Source organism: Paroedura picta, chromosome 8 (assembly GCF_049243985.1).
Source record: "Paroedura picta isolate Pp20150507F chromosome 8, Ppicta_v3.0, whole genome shotgun sequence".
Taxonomy (NCBI): domain Eukaryota; kingdom Metazoa; phylum Chordata; class Lepidosauria; order Squamata; family Gekkonidae; genus Paroedura; species Paroedura picta.
This window is the reverse complement of record NC_135376.1, coordinates 80,144,094-80,161,131: the sequence shown is the minus strand read 5'-3', so window position 1 is coordinate 80,161,131 and position 17,038 is coordinate 80,144,094. Positions and strand designations below refer to the sequence as shown.

The following is a 17,038-nucleotide window of genomic DNA, read 5'->3' as shown; positions in this document are numbered from 1 at the left end:
ATCGGGGGTCTGTCTCTGACTTAAAGGCTGGCTATTACAACCACCAGAAAATGTTCCAGTGGGTTTGTAGTTCAAAAGATCCTTCTCAAAGCCGAGGGCCGGGCAGCAGCAATAGACTATAAACGTCGATAATCCATTTTGCTAGTTACACTAATCTTTCACAGCCTTCCCTTATGTTGGAAAACAATTTGCCAGTTGTTGCAGGGAGGGGATCAGGCTAACCCTATCTAGTGCCCCCCCTAAGCACACTGTTGTCCTAATCCAAAGGGAAAGGCCCTGTTGCTCCAACTTAGCAAAATGAGACCCAGGTCCACTGAGCCACAGCCCACATTGCGCCCAGCGAAGCTCATGTTGGAATTTTGCTAGTCTCTGAAGCGCATGACCTTCTTAATGGCAGCTTCCGCTACCGTTTCTCACGGCGCATATCACGTACGCGCATCGTGATACGTCACGTTGGTTGCCGCCGCAACGACGCTTGTTCGGCGAGCATCCCAGGTCCACCCAGGCTCCATTTTAACTCCGGGAACGAGGCGTGGGCGGCAGGGCTTGGGCCGCGGCGTCCTGAGAGCCGCGCATGCGTAGTGGCGTTTCGGCGGGTCCGTGAAGGCGAGCCGCGGCCGAACAGACCGGAGGGGACGAGGGAGGCAGGCGGCAAGATGGCGACCCCCGCCGCCTGGGCCTCGCTGTGCGAGAAGTTCCGCAGCGCCGTCAACCTCTCGTACGTGGAGTCCAAGAACGACCCGGAGACGGAGCCGTACCGCTCCAAGTACGCGTCGCGGGAGCTGCTGGAAGGCGTGAAGCAGCTGCTGGCCGCGGAGGAAGCCGAGGGGGCGCCGGGCGAGGGCCAGGAGGGCGACGGCGAGCCCGAGCGGCTGCAGGCGGTGCGCAGGGCCGTCGTGGAGTACGAGCTGGGCGTGAACTACACCGACACGCAGGAGTGCTCGGCCGGCGAGGAGCACCTGGTCAAGTGCGTCAGGCTGCTGGAGCGCCACCGCCTCTCCGCGGACTGCGTCTCCCTCTACATCCAGGCCCAGGTGGGCGCGGGAGGGGAGGAGGGGGCTGCGCAGCCGCCTCTGGCCTCCCCCAGCAGTTCGGGGTCTTTCCTTCTTGCATGGGGCATCCTTGGGGAGGGGGGGGGTTAATGCGTGAACAGGTGTTGCGACTGCTGTGCGATATGCAGAAGATGAAAGGATAGCGACATCAAAGGCCACCACTTTGAAGTTCACCTCTGTTGAGTTCAACAAGAGTGCAGTTTTGTGTATATTATATTGCTTAGCCTAAGCAGGTTTTTTTTCCTTCCTGTCATCAGAATATGCAGGCAAATGAAGGTCAGCCAATGCCTGTAACAGCATAGATGTGTGTGTGTGCATAATTTATTTTTATAAAGAAGTTGGGCTTGTGTGGTGGTAGCACTTCTAAGGTCAGAAGGGTTGCTTTTGTAGTGTTTGCTGTGGGAGAGGACTTGGCTTTGGACTTTTGGGCCATTCAGCAAATCAAAATCACATAGATGAGGCCCCTTTGTTCAACTTGTACACCTGATCAATTCAGTGCATGGCAGAGACTGATCATGACAGCAGTTAAATGAACATTTGGTCCATTTGGAATGGTAAGGAAACCTAAATTGAACAACAGATTCCGAATCTGTTTCCATAGAATTTTTGTTCAGGAGAGGAGATGCAGCAAAGATGATTGATTGCCGTAAAGATGTCATGAGTGTTGCATTTAATGCACAGTAAACATCATGAACTCTGTTTCTTGTGGAAGCAGGTGGTGGTCTTCCTCGAAATTTTCTTGTCTTTCTCTGATTTTAATAATAAGAGTGGTATTTATAGCGCTACTAGTGCTACTCACAAAAATGAAAAAAAAACACTAGAGCTCGGGACAGAAAGATAAAAGGGGTTATTATGCTCAGTGATGAAGTCTAAACAAAATGTAAATTCTACAGTTTTATTTCTGATAGTCTTAGAGTCTTGGCTACTTAATCGAAGCATGAAGCTGTCGACCTTAGATTCTGCAGCTATAGCAAAATGGACAATGGTTCTGGTTGTGTTTTCAGACTTAGGGAAATGCCGTAGCGCTGTGGTGGCTGTTTGGAATGTCAGAGAGTCCGGGCCGCAATGTGTGTGGTCCACTTTGTCTTGCTGATAAGGCAAGGCCTGGTAAGTTGCTGCTGTTCTGTGCCATCCTTTGCTTGCTCTGTGGCGGGGGATACACAGATGTGCGTGTTGGTGACACACAAAGCTATGCAGTGATGGGGGAAAGGCAGAGTGAGGAAGCATTGGAAAGGAATGGACAGAACGAGGTAACAGTGAAAGAGAACAGATGTAGTTGGTGGATCATCACTGCTTTGCGTTGATAGTCTGACAAAGAGTGCTTGCACTCAAAAGCTCACATCTTGAATAAATCTTTGTTGGTCTTAAAGGTGCTACTGGACTCTGATTTTATTGTTCCCTTTATCAGTTAGCGAGCCACAATGCTTACGTTTCTAGCAGTAGCAAGTTATATAATCTGCTTGCTCATTCTCTCAGCCTTAACTAATACATTGCCATTGTGATGTGGGCCAACAAAATTGGCAGGGGAAGTGTCAGATTCAGCGGTCGTATGGCTTCTTTTTGCACAACAGCATAGGAGTGGGCTGTGTGTTAATAGTTCATATTTGTACAGTGATAGATGAAGTTGGGCTTTAAAATGATGGCATTTCCTCTATTCCTAGCATTCCTAGGCAAGTATGTCATATTGAGATGTGTCATAAGCACATAGCAAGCCCACCGACTAGGGAGGCGCCAGTGAAGCATAGCCAATTTCTAGTAGCTACTTTGACTGTTTTCCCGCTACTGGTTCCATCTGACCTCATATTTCTCTGAAATTGGTGGGGCTGTATTGACATAGGTGACTGTGGGCTTGATTCTCCGTGCCTTGCGTCAGATCTGAAATAACTGAAATCTTTTTTTTGTGTTTTATAGAATAACCTGGGTATCCTGTGGTCAGAAAGAGGTGACATTAAAACAGCCCAGACTTACCTGGAATCTGCAGAGGCATTGTATAATCAGTACATGAAAGAGGTAATACACCGCATGAACTTAATGTTTTAGCTGTGGTCTGTAAGAAAGTGATGTTCCACAACACAATAAAAATTTCAAGTTGTACATGCATGGGGGGAGGGAGATAAGCTTCCCCAGATTATCGTTCTTGAGTTCTGCGAACCAAAGAATGGATTTTATGTTGTGTGGGTTATTAACTTTTTTTTGGAGAAATTACCTGTTTTGCCAGGATTTTTTTTTTTTTGAATGACTGGCTCCTGTGTGCCATTCTTCTAAAAAAATGATGATTAATAATGCTAACTGAAGAACGGGTCTGATAGTGTAACTTCATTTTAGGTAGTTTCAAAAACATTTAATGTGGTATGGTCATGATGGACAACTGATTTAAGGATTAGCATTTATGTAAGATGCAAATGGTGTTCTTATTCTGCAGCCGCCCAAGGCTTTTCTATAACATATTAGTTACAATCACTACATTGGGATAGTCTAAAAATGTTTGCTTTTGTTATTGCCAGAATAACACGCACAGCCAAGAGGACTTTTATCAAAAATGCCTTTTTGTGTGTATTGGGTTGGTCTGTAACATGCTAAACTCTTTATGCATAGCAAACAGCCCTCCTAAGTTATTGACTGTGCTATGCAATAGCACTAGCACAGTGGGGCCTTTGTTAGGACCTCTGAGGCCCTATTTATATTTTGAAATGCCTCTGGGGGAAGCAGTTCCAGTGTTTGTCAGTACTCAGTTATGGCATTTGTGAAAACAGTGGAATGCTGCACTTGTCCTGGAAAGCAATGCTGGGGGAAGATTTCATTGGCTTCACATTAATGTTCTTATATAACTGACTTTGCTTTATTGTATTTTTACTTACTTTAAAATTATGACTCGTGCTTTCACTCTCAAAGACACTTACCATGTAAAAAGTGGCAGAGCCAAGTAGAAACAAGAAACCCACAATTCAAAAGACAGAATTCAGCAGCCAGTTTCAAAATGCTTCTTATAAAACCCTTAAGTCAGCTCAGTAGTAAATATATGTCTGTAGAAACACAGTCATCTTTGCACAGATGAAAGTGGAGGGGATCAAACACTTGAACATGTAGGAGGGTCTTCTAATTTTTAATTTTGATATTTTATGAACATTTTAGAAAGCTTATTGGATATCAATTTGAGCTAAGGGATAGAGTATACTATTTACAGAGAGAGCTGTGATAATGGATAGAGGAGGTAGCATGCTGTGTGGTTCAGAGAGGAAAAGAGGAGCCATATTTTTAGCTATTTTGGGGACTTTTCAGGCCACATGATGTCTGAGATTGCAAGAGAGACTACTTACTTATTTGTCATGTCGCAGCTGATTTATGGCAACCCTGTAGGATTTTCAGGGCAAGAGACCTTGCCATTGCCTGCCTCTGCAGGTTTGCCATTGCCTACCATGAGCCCGATATTCCTTGGAGGTCTCCCATCCAAATATCAGCCAGGATTGACCCAGTTTAGCTTTGAGATCTAATGCAATTGGGCTACCCTGGGTCAGGGCAGTGTTTGGTATTAAGGCTGATAAATTAATTGAGATTCACAAGGTAATACTGAACCTTCTGGAATCATCCAGGAATCTGCTTAACACTGTAGATTTCGCTGGAAACGTTAATCATGAGTGAATCCAGGACCATCCAAGCATTCTTCTGGTCTTTGTTCAACAGATGCTAATCAAGTCTGCCACTCAGAGAATCCAGTTATCCAACCTTTTGTCCCCTGGTATGCATAATTCTCTTCCTTGTCTTTCTTGTGACTGAATTTGATTTCATGCTCCCCCCACCCCATGTTATCTGTACAAAGGACCTTGAAATTCTACTAATGCAGTTTGGCCCCAGAAATGAATGCCCTGGAAATATAGGATAAAAGTAGCACCTTGGCATAAGCCAGACTGTTTCTTTGCCACTACAGGACAAGGCTTAGTGGTGTAAGGTTCAATCTGACCCCTCAAGGATTGTTCATCTGCCCTTGGACAGAGGTCCCCTCCTTCTTAGCCAGAACTTCTTTGACTTCATTGGACTACAGGATCAGGCAATGTATGAAAATTTCTGCTCTTCCCTCCTGATCGTAGCCTCCTTGCTCTTCAGATTTTCCCCTCTCCTCTGAGGGCAACTCAGGGAGAGAAGCTTCTATTCTTACCAGCTTCACTCTTTCGGTCTCTGGGGACACTGTATACGGAGGATGGCTTTCAGCTTTGGACCAGCCTGCATGGAGGGTGGCTTTCAACTTTTGACCAGCCTGCAGGAACAATATTTAGCCTAACTAGGACAGCTTCTAGTAGGAATCATCAGATTTTCCCTTATTATTTATTCCTGAAATACTTGTGTGCTTTTACAAGCCAGTAAATTACTTACAGCTCAGGAATTCCCCTAATTTTATATTGCTCTTTCAGTTTCCCTTCTTTTCCTTCTGTTAACATATATACATATTTAATAAAGATTAAAACTTGAGTGTTGTCTCTCTCCCTGTATCCTGTTTCAAATCCCTCCACAAGGTTTTGCATAAGCAGAGACAAAAGATCCCTTGACAGGAAAGTCCAGAGAGAGCATGTGTGCATCCACTTTACATATGTATGTCAAGCAATTCTGGTAGCGGTAATAATGCAAGAAGGAAGCAGGGTAAATGATGAAAGTTCAAAGGCCCGTGGGTGGAAAAAGGGAAGCAGCAGTTGGTAACAACCCCCTGCAGAAGGAAAAGTGTGTGTGTGCGTGCAGTGGACTAGGGACAGACAAGGAACAGATCAGTGTATACTGTGGGTTGCAGAGCAAGAAAGTAAACAGGAAGAAAAGACATAAAATGGCAAGATGTGACCCCTTTTTTCATCAATAAAGCTGCAGACAGTACCTTTTGTGTTTTCAGTTGTGCACCTGATGTAAAGTTAGTTTTGATTAGATGTAATGGTCACTAAACTAACAGACTGCTCTCAAGGCTCAAACTTGGCAAAGGGAAGCATAATTCTAGGAAGGGGCAAGCTGGAGTTCAGATGTCTGTTGCTGGAGGAAATAAGGGAGCAGGCTGGAAAACGTACAAGAGTGGGTTGGATTGGGTGAGTGAGTAAGACAGTGATGCTCTATGTCCTTTGCTAACCTCTGTTGAATATCTGCATGGGGCTTATGAAAACTCAGTGTGTAGACTTTTCACATTAGTCGTTGTGCAGGGACAATTGAACCTCTTATGAGTGTTGCTGCATTTTCCATACTTTGTCTTGTCTCTGCTTTTGTGTTGGAGTCTAGTCTCTGTATTCACATTTTTTCCAGTTTATCATAGGTAGAGTTGCAACGCTCATAACTGATTGTTCTTGAATTGTTCAAGAGATGTCTGAACTGTACTTCATAAACTGTTGTCAATCCAATGCAAATATCCTATATTATATTATTTTTAGGTACAGTCTATTCTTTCCTTTATAGAAGAAGAAGAGTTGGTTTTTATACCGCACTCTTCATTACTCGAAGGAGCCTCAAAGCGACTTACAATCGTTTTCCTTTCCTCTCCCCACAACAGTCACCCTGTGAAGTAGGTGAGGCTGAGAGATCTCTGACAGCACTATAATGTGAGAATAGCTCTAACAGGACAGCCATTAGCCCAAGGTCACTACACCAACCTGGCTCTTTTCAATATATGTTCTTCATGGCTAATGTGCATCTTAGTAAACTTTCTTCTTGATGGATTATTCTATATATCTAGTGAAACATATTTTTGAAATATGTAGCAGTGAACTATTAGGAATATTTTTTGATGAGTGTATGATTAGGGCTGCATGATTCCAGGTTCTTCCATTAAACATGGAAGTATGTGAGGTTTTCACCCCCTTAAAATATGTATTTAGTGATGCTTGGGTTCTTTGTATAATAACACTGCATCCTGCTTTATGATTCTTCTTATTAGCAGTAGTTCTGTGCAGCACTGAAAGAAGAGTTGTTTTTTTTATATACCACTTTTCTCTTACCAGAAGGATTGTCAGAGCGGCTTACAATCACCTTCCCTTTCCTTTCCCCACAACAGATGCACTGTGAGGGAGGTGAGGCTGAGAGAGCCCTGCACTGTGAGATCAGTTCTATCAGGGCTGTGACTAGCCCAAGGTCACCCAGATGGCTCCATATGGAGGAGGAGCGGGGAATGAAACTTGGCTTGCCTGATTAGAAGCCTCCACTCTTAACCACTGCACGAAGCTGGTAGCTGATGAGCAAAAACTTTCCATCTGTACTACCTTTGTTGCATGTTATGCTTTGCAGAATGGGAACCCTCCACTTGATACCAGTGAACACTTCATGCCACAGGAAGAGAAGCTGACAGACCAAGAGAGGTCGAAAAGGTATCTGGCAACTAAAGTGGAGGAGACATGAGTGGGAAGTACCTGTCTGCAGAAGTAAAATCTGAACCTCTCTGTTTCCCCAGATTTGAGAAGGTCTGCACTCACACGCTGTATTACCTGGCTCAAGTCTACCAGCACCTGGACATGACTGAGAAGGCTGCCCAGTATTGCCACACCACACTGAAACGACAGCTCGAGTATAGTGGCTACTCCCCAGTGAAATGGGCTCTCAACGCAGCTACTCTGTCTCAGTATTATCTCACAAAGGTGCCTGTTTCAATGTTGTCCATCTGCCTCATTTGGTTAAGTGGCCGCTATGAGCAGAACTGTTCTTTGAGCACCTGTCTGTATATCTATTTCACAAGTGCAGGGAGGCCTGCAGATAGTTCATGTGCCACAGTGGCCTATAAGAAGTGCAACTGCCTCAGACATGCTGACAGTGGCCTGAGGGAGGGGCCCTGGTCTGGGCTTGCTGGCAGCTGTGCTGGGCCCAGGGTCACTGCTGCACACCCTGACACAGCATGAGGAGGAGGGTGGAAGAACAGAGGAGTTGTCACTGTGTTTCCCACCACCACCGCCACCGGGCAAAGCTGCAGGTAGCTAATGGGGTAAAGAGTTGTCATTACACCCTGAGCACACAGCACTGGAGGGGTGTATGGAAGTCATCCCTATTCCTCTCCCCACAAAGCTGGAGGCTCAGGAATCATGGCTCCCACAGACACACTGATCTGGCAACGCTAGAGGCTGTGAGGCAGCGCGGGAGTCGTAGCTTTCCCCATGATATCCAGGCAGTGCTGGAGGTGGGAGGAGTTGTCACTGTCTGCCCCCCCCCCCCGCCAAGCTGACAGCAAGGGAGGGGTTGACAGCTAGTGGTTGGGAGTGCGTGACTTAAGTGGTGATGTTGAAAGAAAGAAGGGACGGGTGTCAGAAAAGGTGTGTGGGAGATGAAATAAAGACAAAGAGAATGATATGTCCCCTTCCCACAGGTTCCTTGCAGGTCTTCCCTTGTCAAAATTCTGTTGTCTTGAGATACTTTGTTGCTCTATTCCAAACATTGCCTCTTCTGAAAAGGGTAAGCAGGATGGACTTGGCTGTGCTGCCAGGCCTTTCTCTTTCTATGGATAGAGCTAAGCACTATCTGCAGTGCAGATAGTTTCAATAGTAGGAAGAGAAAATAGAGAACTAAAACGTTTGGTTTCTATGCTCTACCTATTCAAAAGAGGTGTAAGTAGTGCAGTGTGTATTACAATTTCTAGCAAAGTAGTTCGTTAAAACCTTCTGAGGTTTGATGTTTGGTGTTCCTTTAGTCATTATTACCTAAATTTCCTAGATTTGCAGAATATTTCTTGATTTGTGTGATCCTAGAACTAAACATGAAATGTCTGTTTTCCTGCAGAACTTTGTGTCTTTGAGTTAAAATCTCATTGCTTCTGAAAATGCAACTTGATCTATCTCTTCCATTAAATACCTAGGAGTCGAGTAATATTGCTACAGAATTTTAGGAAACAGCATATTGTAGCCTACTTTGAAAGGAAGTGCCTCTAACCCAGTATTACCCATTAGTTGCAACATTTGGAGGTATTAATGATCCAGCCAACGGTTTAAACAACATGAAACATACCTTTGCTGTTGATGGGCTCCTACAGCCACCTTAGCAAAACTGACTTATTTCCATGCAGCCCTGAAGCACAAAAACCTTTGCTGTTGAATTCTTTGTTGCAGTGTAGTTAAATTCTGCTTCTGGGTCCCCCCTGTGGCTGTGTGTTTCACAACAAAGATATTCAGAGTTCATAGGTAAGGGGGGGGAAAGTTAGCCACTTGTTCTGTGTCACTTATGAGTTCCCCCATGCTTTCTGTCCCTAGCAATGCTTCATGGAGGCCAGGCATTGTTTAGCCGCTGCCAGTGTCATCTTTGCTCAAGCTGGACAGGTGCCATCTGCAGAGGACAGTAAGTTGTCTCATTTCAGTTTGAGCTGTAGCAGCTTTGAATTAAATATGCAAACCACAAACAATAGAATATTGTGCTCGCGTGGTGTTATCCTGGCCATGGATCTTTTCCTCTTTGAAGCCCTGTGTGTGGTTTGCTGCCATCCGTTACATTCTTCCATTGATTTGAGGGAGTTAGCAGAGGAAGCTCCTTGCCTCTCTGCAGCATGTTTTCCCTACATTACATTTCTGTGCACAACGAGGGCTGTTGAGGGGATCAAAGGGGGAGAATGGCACTGGATGATATAGAGGTGGAAAGCACAGGTACAAAAGGAGTTACTATTTTGCATTAGTGCAATTTGGACTTTGGTCTTTTAATTTTGTTATTTATTTAGAAAGCTTCTTTGCCCTCACTCCAGAGAACCTGCCCCATTTATATACGACTTTTACAGTGCAAGTAAGGCTTGCAATTGTAACTGTGTTAGGAAAGCTGTTCTGAGGATGGGTGTGACAAAATGTAGCACTGCATTAGCATGACTGTGGGAACCGTTATATGACTCTCTTAATATTTCTAATCAGATGAAACCGAACAAGACCAGCAAGACCTTCAGCAGAGGAAAGCTGAAATTGCAAGATGTTGGATTAAGTACTGCTTGAACCTCTTGCAGGGAGCTCGGAAGTTGTTGGAGGTAATCGAGATTGCATGCAGCCGTTGTTTTTATTATGCATATAATGGTAAAAACCCCTTTCCCAAAGTGAGTCCAATAATACTATGGATATACAGTCTATTAAATCAACGCATAAAACTACTTCATGGACAAAGACAGGTGCCCCAAAGAGCCAAGTGGTGATGTGTACAGCAGTCTCCTTACTGGAGGACAAAGGTAACAAGTAGCTAAACCTTGTGATCTGGATCCTTGACTGCAAAGGGAATGGGCACATTTCATTAGGGTCCTAAATGCTTAACTTGCTTAGGGTCCAAATGGCTTCAGTTCTGGGGACTGAATATACGAAGTCACCAAGAAAGGGGAGCTCTATTTTGTCACAGCTAAGCTGCTGCTAGCATGCATTGTCTTCTACTGCATCCTTGCCCTTTGGCCTCCAGCAGCTTTCTTCTTGCCTATTGTTGTCCCACTAGCAGAACCTGACAGTGAATAATGGTAAAAGGACAGGTTAATATGTATTTCACAACACTAACTGTTTGTATTGAATTATTGCCCTGAATGACAGTAAAATATATGAGTTTGAATCCAACTAACAGCAAACGGAGCAGCATTCATGGAAGGTGTCGTTGCCACCCTCCCATTGCAGCTCCTTGAAAAGTGGCTTGTGAGCCTGGAGAACTGTGGGGATGGGGGCTGTGTGAACGAGGAAATGGCAGAAATCACCCCACAGACACATGCATGATTTCTGGCTCTTTGCATGCTTGCAGAATGTTGTGGGTGTTCACTCAGCATAACCCATCCCATGTCCTTGGCATGACCTTCAGTGGCTTGAAGGTGAGAATGCTCAGGAGATTGTGGCAGACAAGCTATATTCTCAGTCTGTAGTTACCTGGGTCCAAGCTATGCTGTCCTTTCAGGAGCTCCTGCTGTGCAACCTGAAAGAGCCTAGGAATTTGTGCATTTCAAACTAAGAGTGCAAAGTCGATGAGCTCTTCTTGTGAGCAAACAGCTCTTACTGGAGGCTGTTCCTAGGAAAGGATTTACCTTAATAGTGATGCTCTTTACTGTCTTGTAGCCATGATAGAGACATCTTTTAAACAAATATGTTCTTGTTTAGGACAACATTGGTGAGCTGGATCCTGACAGGCAGTCCGAGCTGATAGCCCAGCGGAAGAAAGAAGAGGACGAGAAAGAGAAAGGGAGGAAAAAAGCAGTGCTCTTTGGGACCAGTGATCTGTGTGATTCCATTTTAGCCATGGAAGAGAAAGTGAGCTGTGTGTTTCCTTTAGATTTCCAGGAAGCCAGAGAAACCTTCCTGGTGGGTCAGAATTTTGTCAGTGAAGCGAAGGAGTTCTTTCAGGTAGATGGGTATGTCACCGACCACATTGAAATTGTGCAGGACCACAGTGCCTTGTTCAAGGTGCTTGCTTTCTTTGAAGAGGATTATGAGAGGCGCTGCAAGATGCACAAGCGTAGGATAGATATGCTGGAGCCCATCTTTGTGGACTTAAACCCACAGTATTTCCTGCTGCTCAGGAGGCAGCTCCAGTTTGAACTAGCAGACACCTATTACGAGATGATGGATCTAAAGGTAGCCATTGGGAACAGGCTAGATGAGCTTGACTCCCACACGATTAAAAAAATCAATTCTCTTGCCCAGCTGGCCATAAAATACTATGAACTTTTTCTGGATTCCCTGAGGAACCCCGACAAGGTTTTCCCCGAAACCCTTGAGGAAGATGTTCTTCGCCCTGCCATGGTGGCCAAGTTTCACATTGCGCGCCTGTACAGCAAGCTGATTACTTCTGAGGGCACAAAACAGCTGGAGAACATGCAGACGTCATTGGAATATTACACATTTCTGGTCGAGTACTGCGAGAAGCACGCCGAGGCTGTCCCGGCCATTGAAACCGAGCTAGAACTCAGTAAGGAGATGGTGGTTCTTCTCCCGACAAGAATGGAAAGGCTAAGAGCAAAGCTTTCTTCCTAAAACCTTTTCCCTCCGGTGGAAATGTGCAATATTAAAATGATCTCTGTCCAAAGAGATGGCTTCCCTTGTGGCCAGAAACCTTGTAGTAATCGGACCTTTCCTGCTATCGTGAGCTCCCACTGTGACAGGCAGCGTAGGACCCAGTAATAATGGAAAACCGTCCCATGCTCGAGTTCTCCCACACTTCCAGCACTAATTATACAGTGAATGGTCAACTGGTGCTCTGTATTGCTTGCTGTGTACCGAAGTGCAAACCTTCCTGCCTTATGCTCCTTCTTCCACTACATGGCCCAGTTCCCAACGTAATGCTGTTCTCCACTCACTTCTTCTGAAGGGGAACCTTTTGAATGGCTTTGTCTTTACAGTCCAACCCTCCCCTCCCCAAAACAGGCTTTAGACATTGTTGTAATGGCATCCTTTCAGGTTGCCTCAATTTGTCCCTTTGTAAACAGTACTAACAGATCCTTAATTTAACAGTGTCGTTTATTTTGTATCTGTTGGCCGTCTCCTCTTCCCCAACCCCCAAATACAAATAAACATACTTAACAGAAATTTCTTTTGGAAGTGCTTTTAATCTTCAAGTGTGTGTGTTTTTGGTGACCTCTTTGGCAGGAGACACTCAACCTGCTTTAGTTCCATGATCTTCTTAATGTCCTCTGAACCCTTGAAAATGTAGGTCGGAATTCTGCATAATCAAAACGTAAAAGGGAGAAGTAAAGGAACTATGTCTTGTCTTTTAGTCATGGCTGAAGACCCTCAAGTGACTTATGAGCCCAGCCAGTTTAACTGCTGTCTTTCTTTGCTTCTTTTGGAACAGTTTGTAGCTGAGGCACGTGCATAGAGCTAGAGGATGCTGCTCCACCTGCCTCGGCATGTACAGTGGGAGGAGCAGGAGCACAGTGAGATGAGGTTATTCACTGCTGGAGAAGATCAGAGTTCCCCCTATTACTGGGGGAGAGGTTTCTGATATCATTGTTACTTCTTGTCACATGCTTACAGAGATGTGCATCGCAGGGTTTAATGTGGCTCCCAAGTCTGGAAAGCTTGAAAGCTTGTACAGATTTGTGTACATTTATGGTGGTGGTGGTCCGTCACTAGTTGGGTGTGTAGCATCCTCCACATCTTTTATTCTTGATGGGATCTCAATTTTCATTGTCTAGTAATATACCTTCCTCTTGGATTGCTGAGCTTTCTGTCCTTTGTACATGATGACATCTTACCCCACTCATCCTCATTGCAGTGTAGGGCTGCAGTGCTGCCTTCAAAAATTCCAGGAGATGTGGGGCAGTTCTTTGAAGGGGGCAGAGTTTGTAAAGGAAAGGATGCTCCAGGGCAGGAACTCATTTCCTCCAAGGAAGCTGATCTCTGTTGCCTGGAGACATAATTCCAGCAGAACTCCAGGCCTTGTATGGAAGTTGGAAACTGTGCACATATCAGGCATCTGGCAAAATGAGCTCTTTAAATATTATTGTACATTCCCAGGTTAACACAGCTTTCTCTGGGCACACTAACGTGACTGTCTTTGAAAATTATTTAGGGCTATCGACCCCGGACGTATTTGCAATTTAAACAGCAAGCCGAGCCAGTTCACTGCCAAAGTGGTGATGGGGTTTGCCTTGTGGGAGGAGGCCACAGGCATGGTTTATGGCTGTCTGAGGTGGGCTGCAGAGTCTCCATTAGATAATGCTCCCGTCTTGTCCTGCTACTGCTGCCTGGCCCTGTGATGGGCTATCTGAAAACAGAATCGTAACAGCATAAATGTACTGGGGTGTTGGGTGGGGGGGGGGGGTTCTCCCATGCTGCACTTGGGTAGTAAAGTGAGTTGAGATGGCCCTGGTAGCAACTTGTACAAGGGACAAAATCTTACACATTTCTCAGATAATACAATTACTTCCCCCTCTCTGTTTTGATGCTCTTGGAAAGAGGGGAAGGCTCTTACACTGCACATGGCTCCATGGCAGACTTGTCTGGCTGCAGATCATCTCTGAAAGCTAACAGCAGGGGCATGGCCATACTACATCACACTGATTCATGTTCAAATGAGATTCCTTTATCTGCTCTTATGCTTGTGCCGTTAACTGGACAGGGGGAAACCTGTTAAAAGAATTCATGCAACAATATACACTGAATATCTAATACTATTAAGCTGATAGAATGCTGCTTTTTAAACTACACAATCTTCATCCCCAGTAGAATCATTTTTGCATGATGATGTGACCCAATTTATTTGGAAAGGAAACAACTTCAGAAGGAACCAGCACTGACCTTAGGGCCAGGGGAAGAAGACGACGACAAAAGGAGCAGTGAATATAGGAAATGAGTAGCACAGATGGTCTCCTAATGACAGGAGCAGAAGAGTTGCTGTTCAGGAACAGAAAAGGGGATGTTCCTGTATATTCTTGAAAAAAAAATGGTTCTGTACTTACTGGTGGTGACATTGAGAGAAAAAGTCACATTCCCAAGTAAATTCTACACAGAGGTGACAGTGTCAGAAGAGAAATACATTTCATTCAGAGGCTGTTACACCAGTAGGAGCTTGGGGGCAGCATGTGTTGTGATAGTTTACAGAAGTCCAAACCTTGATGGCCTGTGATCCCCAGTGTACCTCCTTAGACTGAAGACTCTGAGCCCCCCCTTGAGGGGAAATGCCTACAGTGAGCATGGTGCATGTCAGTCAGAAGATACTAAAAGTCTCCAATTTAGGTAGGTTTTGACCCCAGGCCACTCTGAAGATGCCTTTTTGGTGCATTTTGCTTTTTTGTTGTTTTTGCTGTCAAGTCAGAGATGACTTCTGACAACCTCATGGGGTTTTAGAAATAAGAGGTGTTCACAGGTGGTGCGTCATTGCCTGCTCCTGCGTCAGAACCTTTCTTGGTTCATGCATGAACTATTGGCTGGTGTATCACTGAGGCCTTTGATGGTTGTTCAGGTTCCTTAAACAGGGACTCTGAAAATAAGCCTTGTTATTTGGCTTCTCCTTGTTTAATGGCTTCTGGAATCTTAGTAAGCTAGGCGATACCCAAGAGGGCTTTCAGGCAAGGTTTTGTTGTTATTTTAAACATTAGTTCTTATTAGCAAGGAGGAAGGTTGCCGAGCAACCGTTGCTGAGGGCTGACTCCTCCTCTTGCTGGCATCACAATTGCCAGCTGCTGTGTGGGCAGCTCCCCAAAACTGCTGGTGGTTTAGGTCCATCTGTGCAATGTTTGAGAGAAAGCTTTTCTTCCTTATCCTTTGTAGAACTATAAACTGTGGTGTAAGCCGGCCAGAATCCCAAGCATAGGAATGAGCATGTCAGTTCCAGTGCACGCTTGAGAAGCCAGCTTTTCTTTGTTGATTGGGGTTGATTCACTCGCATGTCATGTGCCTTCTGCATGGGTACATTTAAGTTAGTGAGACAGCTCTGGCATTGTTATGACCTCCGCCTTATGTACATTAAGTACATAAGAGGAGGCCTGCTGGCTCAGACTCATGCCCCATCCAATTCAGCATTCTGTCCCACTAGTGACCCATCATCTCCTCTGGTGGTCGAGCAACAGAGGCTTTCCGCTGATGCTGCTTCATGGCTATGGTGTCCAAAGGGTTCGTTTTATTTATTGTTAAACTGTTTATTTATTTTTGCATTTATGCCCTGCTCCTGAGGCTCAGGATGGCTTACGAAATGATTAAAGATACATAAAAGAATTAAGCACTAAATATTAAGCTTCAAATTTTACAAAGTTAGTAATTAAATATTAAATAATTAAACCACTGGATTCAAAGCTGCCTCTTCCCCCAATTAAAAAAAAAAGGGGAGGAATAATAAAATTCACTGGGATGGGTTGTGGATAGGAAAGGCAGCAAACTATAGCATATAGCATTGTTTCTAGGCCTCAACCATAGGCCTGGTGGAACCACTCTGTCTTGCAGATCCTGCAGTTTTAGGGCCCTGATCTCATTTGGCAGAGCATCCCACCAGGCCTGAGACCGGGCCAAGAAGGCTGGGGCCAATTTTATTTCTTTGGGGCTGGGGATCCTAAGCAGGTTTTGATTGCTCAGCTGTAACAGTCTTTGAAAGAGTCAGTCCCATAGATACTGCCTCTGAATGTAGAGGTTTCCTTTAGTCACAAACCATCCCATACTCCAGGAATCTTTCTAATCTCCTGTTATTAAGATTGGTGGTTGTGGCAGGGGGAGAGGAAAGATTCTCAAGAACTGGAATTCTGTATGAGACGCTTCTGAGGAATTGCAGCATTCTCGCAGCCCTACTGACCGGGGCAGCCGTTTCATTAATGTTCACCGTGCAGACCTGTGGGAAAAAAGGTATGGACTTCCTCACTTCCTTGTTGTGCTGCAAATGGGCCAATGGAACAGACTGTAAAATGGTTAGAATTTCATCATAACACCTTGCTAAGAAGATGGAAGACAGTGCGAGCACTGCTGCATTGATACAGAAAATAAGTCAGTCAAAACAATGATTGATGGTGCAGAAAATATAATTAAATATGATTGAGCTATAACACTTTATTCTGGTATAATGCTCTTCCTTCAGTGTGGTTAGAAGGAAGATGCAATAAGTTTCCACCCCAGAAATGTACTTGTATTTGTCAGGATGATAACCTTGAGAACACTAAACATGATTTTTTATTGTTGTATTTACTACCAATTACATCAGGAATTTCTTCATCCCAACTAGACTGCCTCAAGGGCTACTTAAAAACTAGTGATTAAATATAGAAGCACCTGTCTGAATATGTATAAGAGCTTGGATTTATGAAGTATTTTGGAATTCTTTAATATTATATCGCTAATTAGATTTATTAAAATACAGCTCTAAGTCAGCTACAAAACTCACAGCATTTACAGCATTTACAAAACCATAATCCAGCAAATCATGATAGTGTACAAATATTCAACAATAAACAAACAAATAAAATCAAACATTTAAAATATAAAATTATAAAAACATGTCAATATTAACGAAGGAGCACAGTTTCGTCGTACTTTGCTTGCTAATATTATATTGCATTATTCTACTGTTATGTATTTTTGTACTGGTCACCAACTAGAATAAGGGGCTTTTTGCACGCCTTCAAAATCGCA

At 44.4% G+C, this 17,038-nt stretch overlaps 1 protein-coding gene across 1 annotated transcript; it reads left to right on the top strand.

Annotated features, from left to right (window-relative positions):
• Positions 1 to 481: 481 nt before the first annotated feature.
• KIFBP (kinesin family binding protein) lies at positions 482 to 12,511 on the top strand. The gene is made up of 7 exons (XM_077350555.1): positions 482 to 1,034; positions 2,964 to 3,062; positions 7,299 to 7,378; positions 7,462 to 7,645; positions 9,242 to 9,326; positions 9,884 to 9,993; positions 11,087 to 12,511. The coding sequence occupies exons 1-7, from the start codon at positions 657 to 659 to the stop codon at positions 11,957 to 11,959; spliced, it is 1,809 nt and encodes a 602-aa protein (XP_077206670.1). The 5' UTR covers positions 482 to 656; the 3' UTR covers positions 11,960 to 12,511.
• The last annotated feature ends 4,527 nt before the right edge of the window (positions 12,512 to 17,038 follow it).

Coding starts and splice junctions, on each gene's coding strand:
- KIFBP (XM_077350555.1), top strand. CDS start 657: ATGGCGACCCCCGCCGCCTGGGCCTCGCTGTGCGAGAAGTTCCGCAGC. Junction 7,379..7,461: donor GACCAAGAGAGGTCGAAAAG/GTATCTGGCAAC, acceptor CTGTTTCCCCAG/ATTTGAGAAGGTCTGCACTC. Junction 9,994..11,086: donor GAGCTCGGAAGTTGTTGGAG/GTAATCGAGATT, acceptor GTTCTTGTTTAG/GACAACATTGGTGAGCTGGA.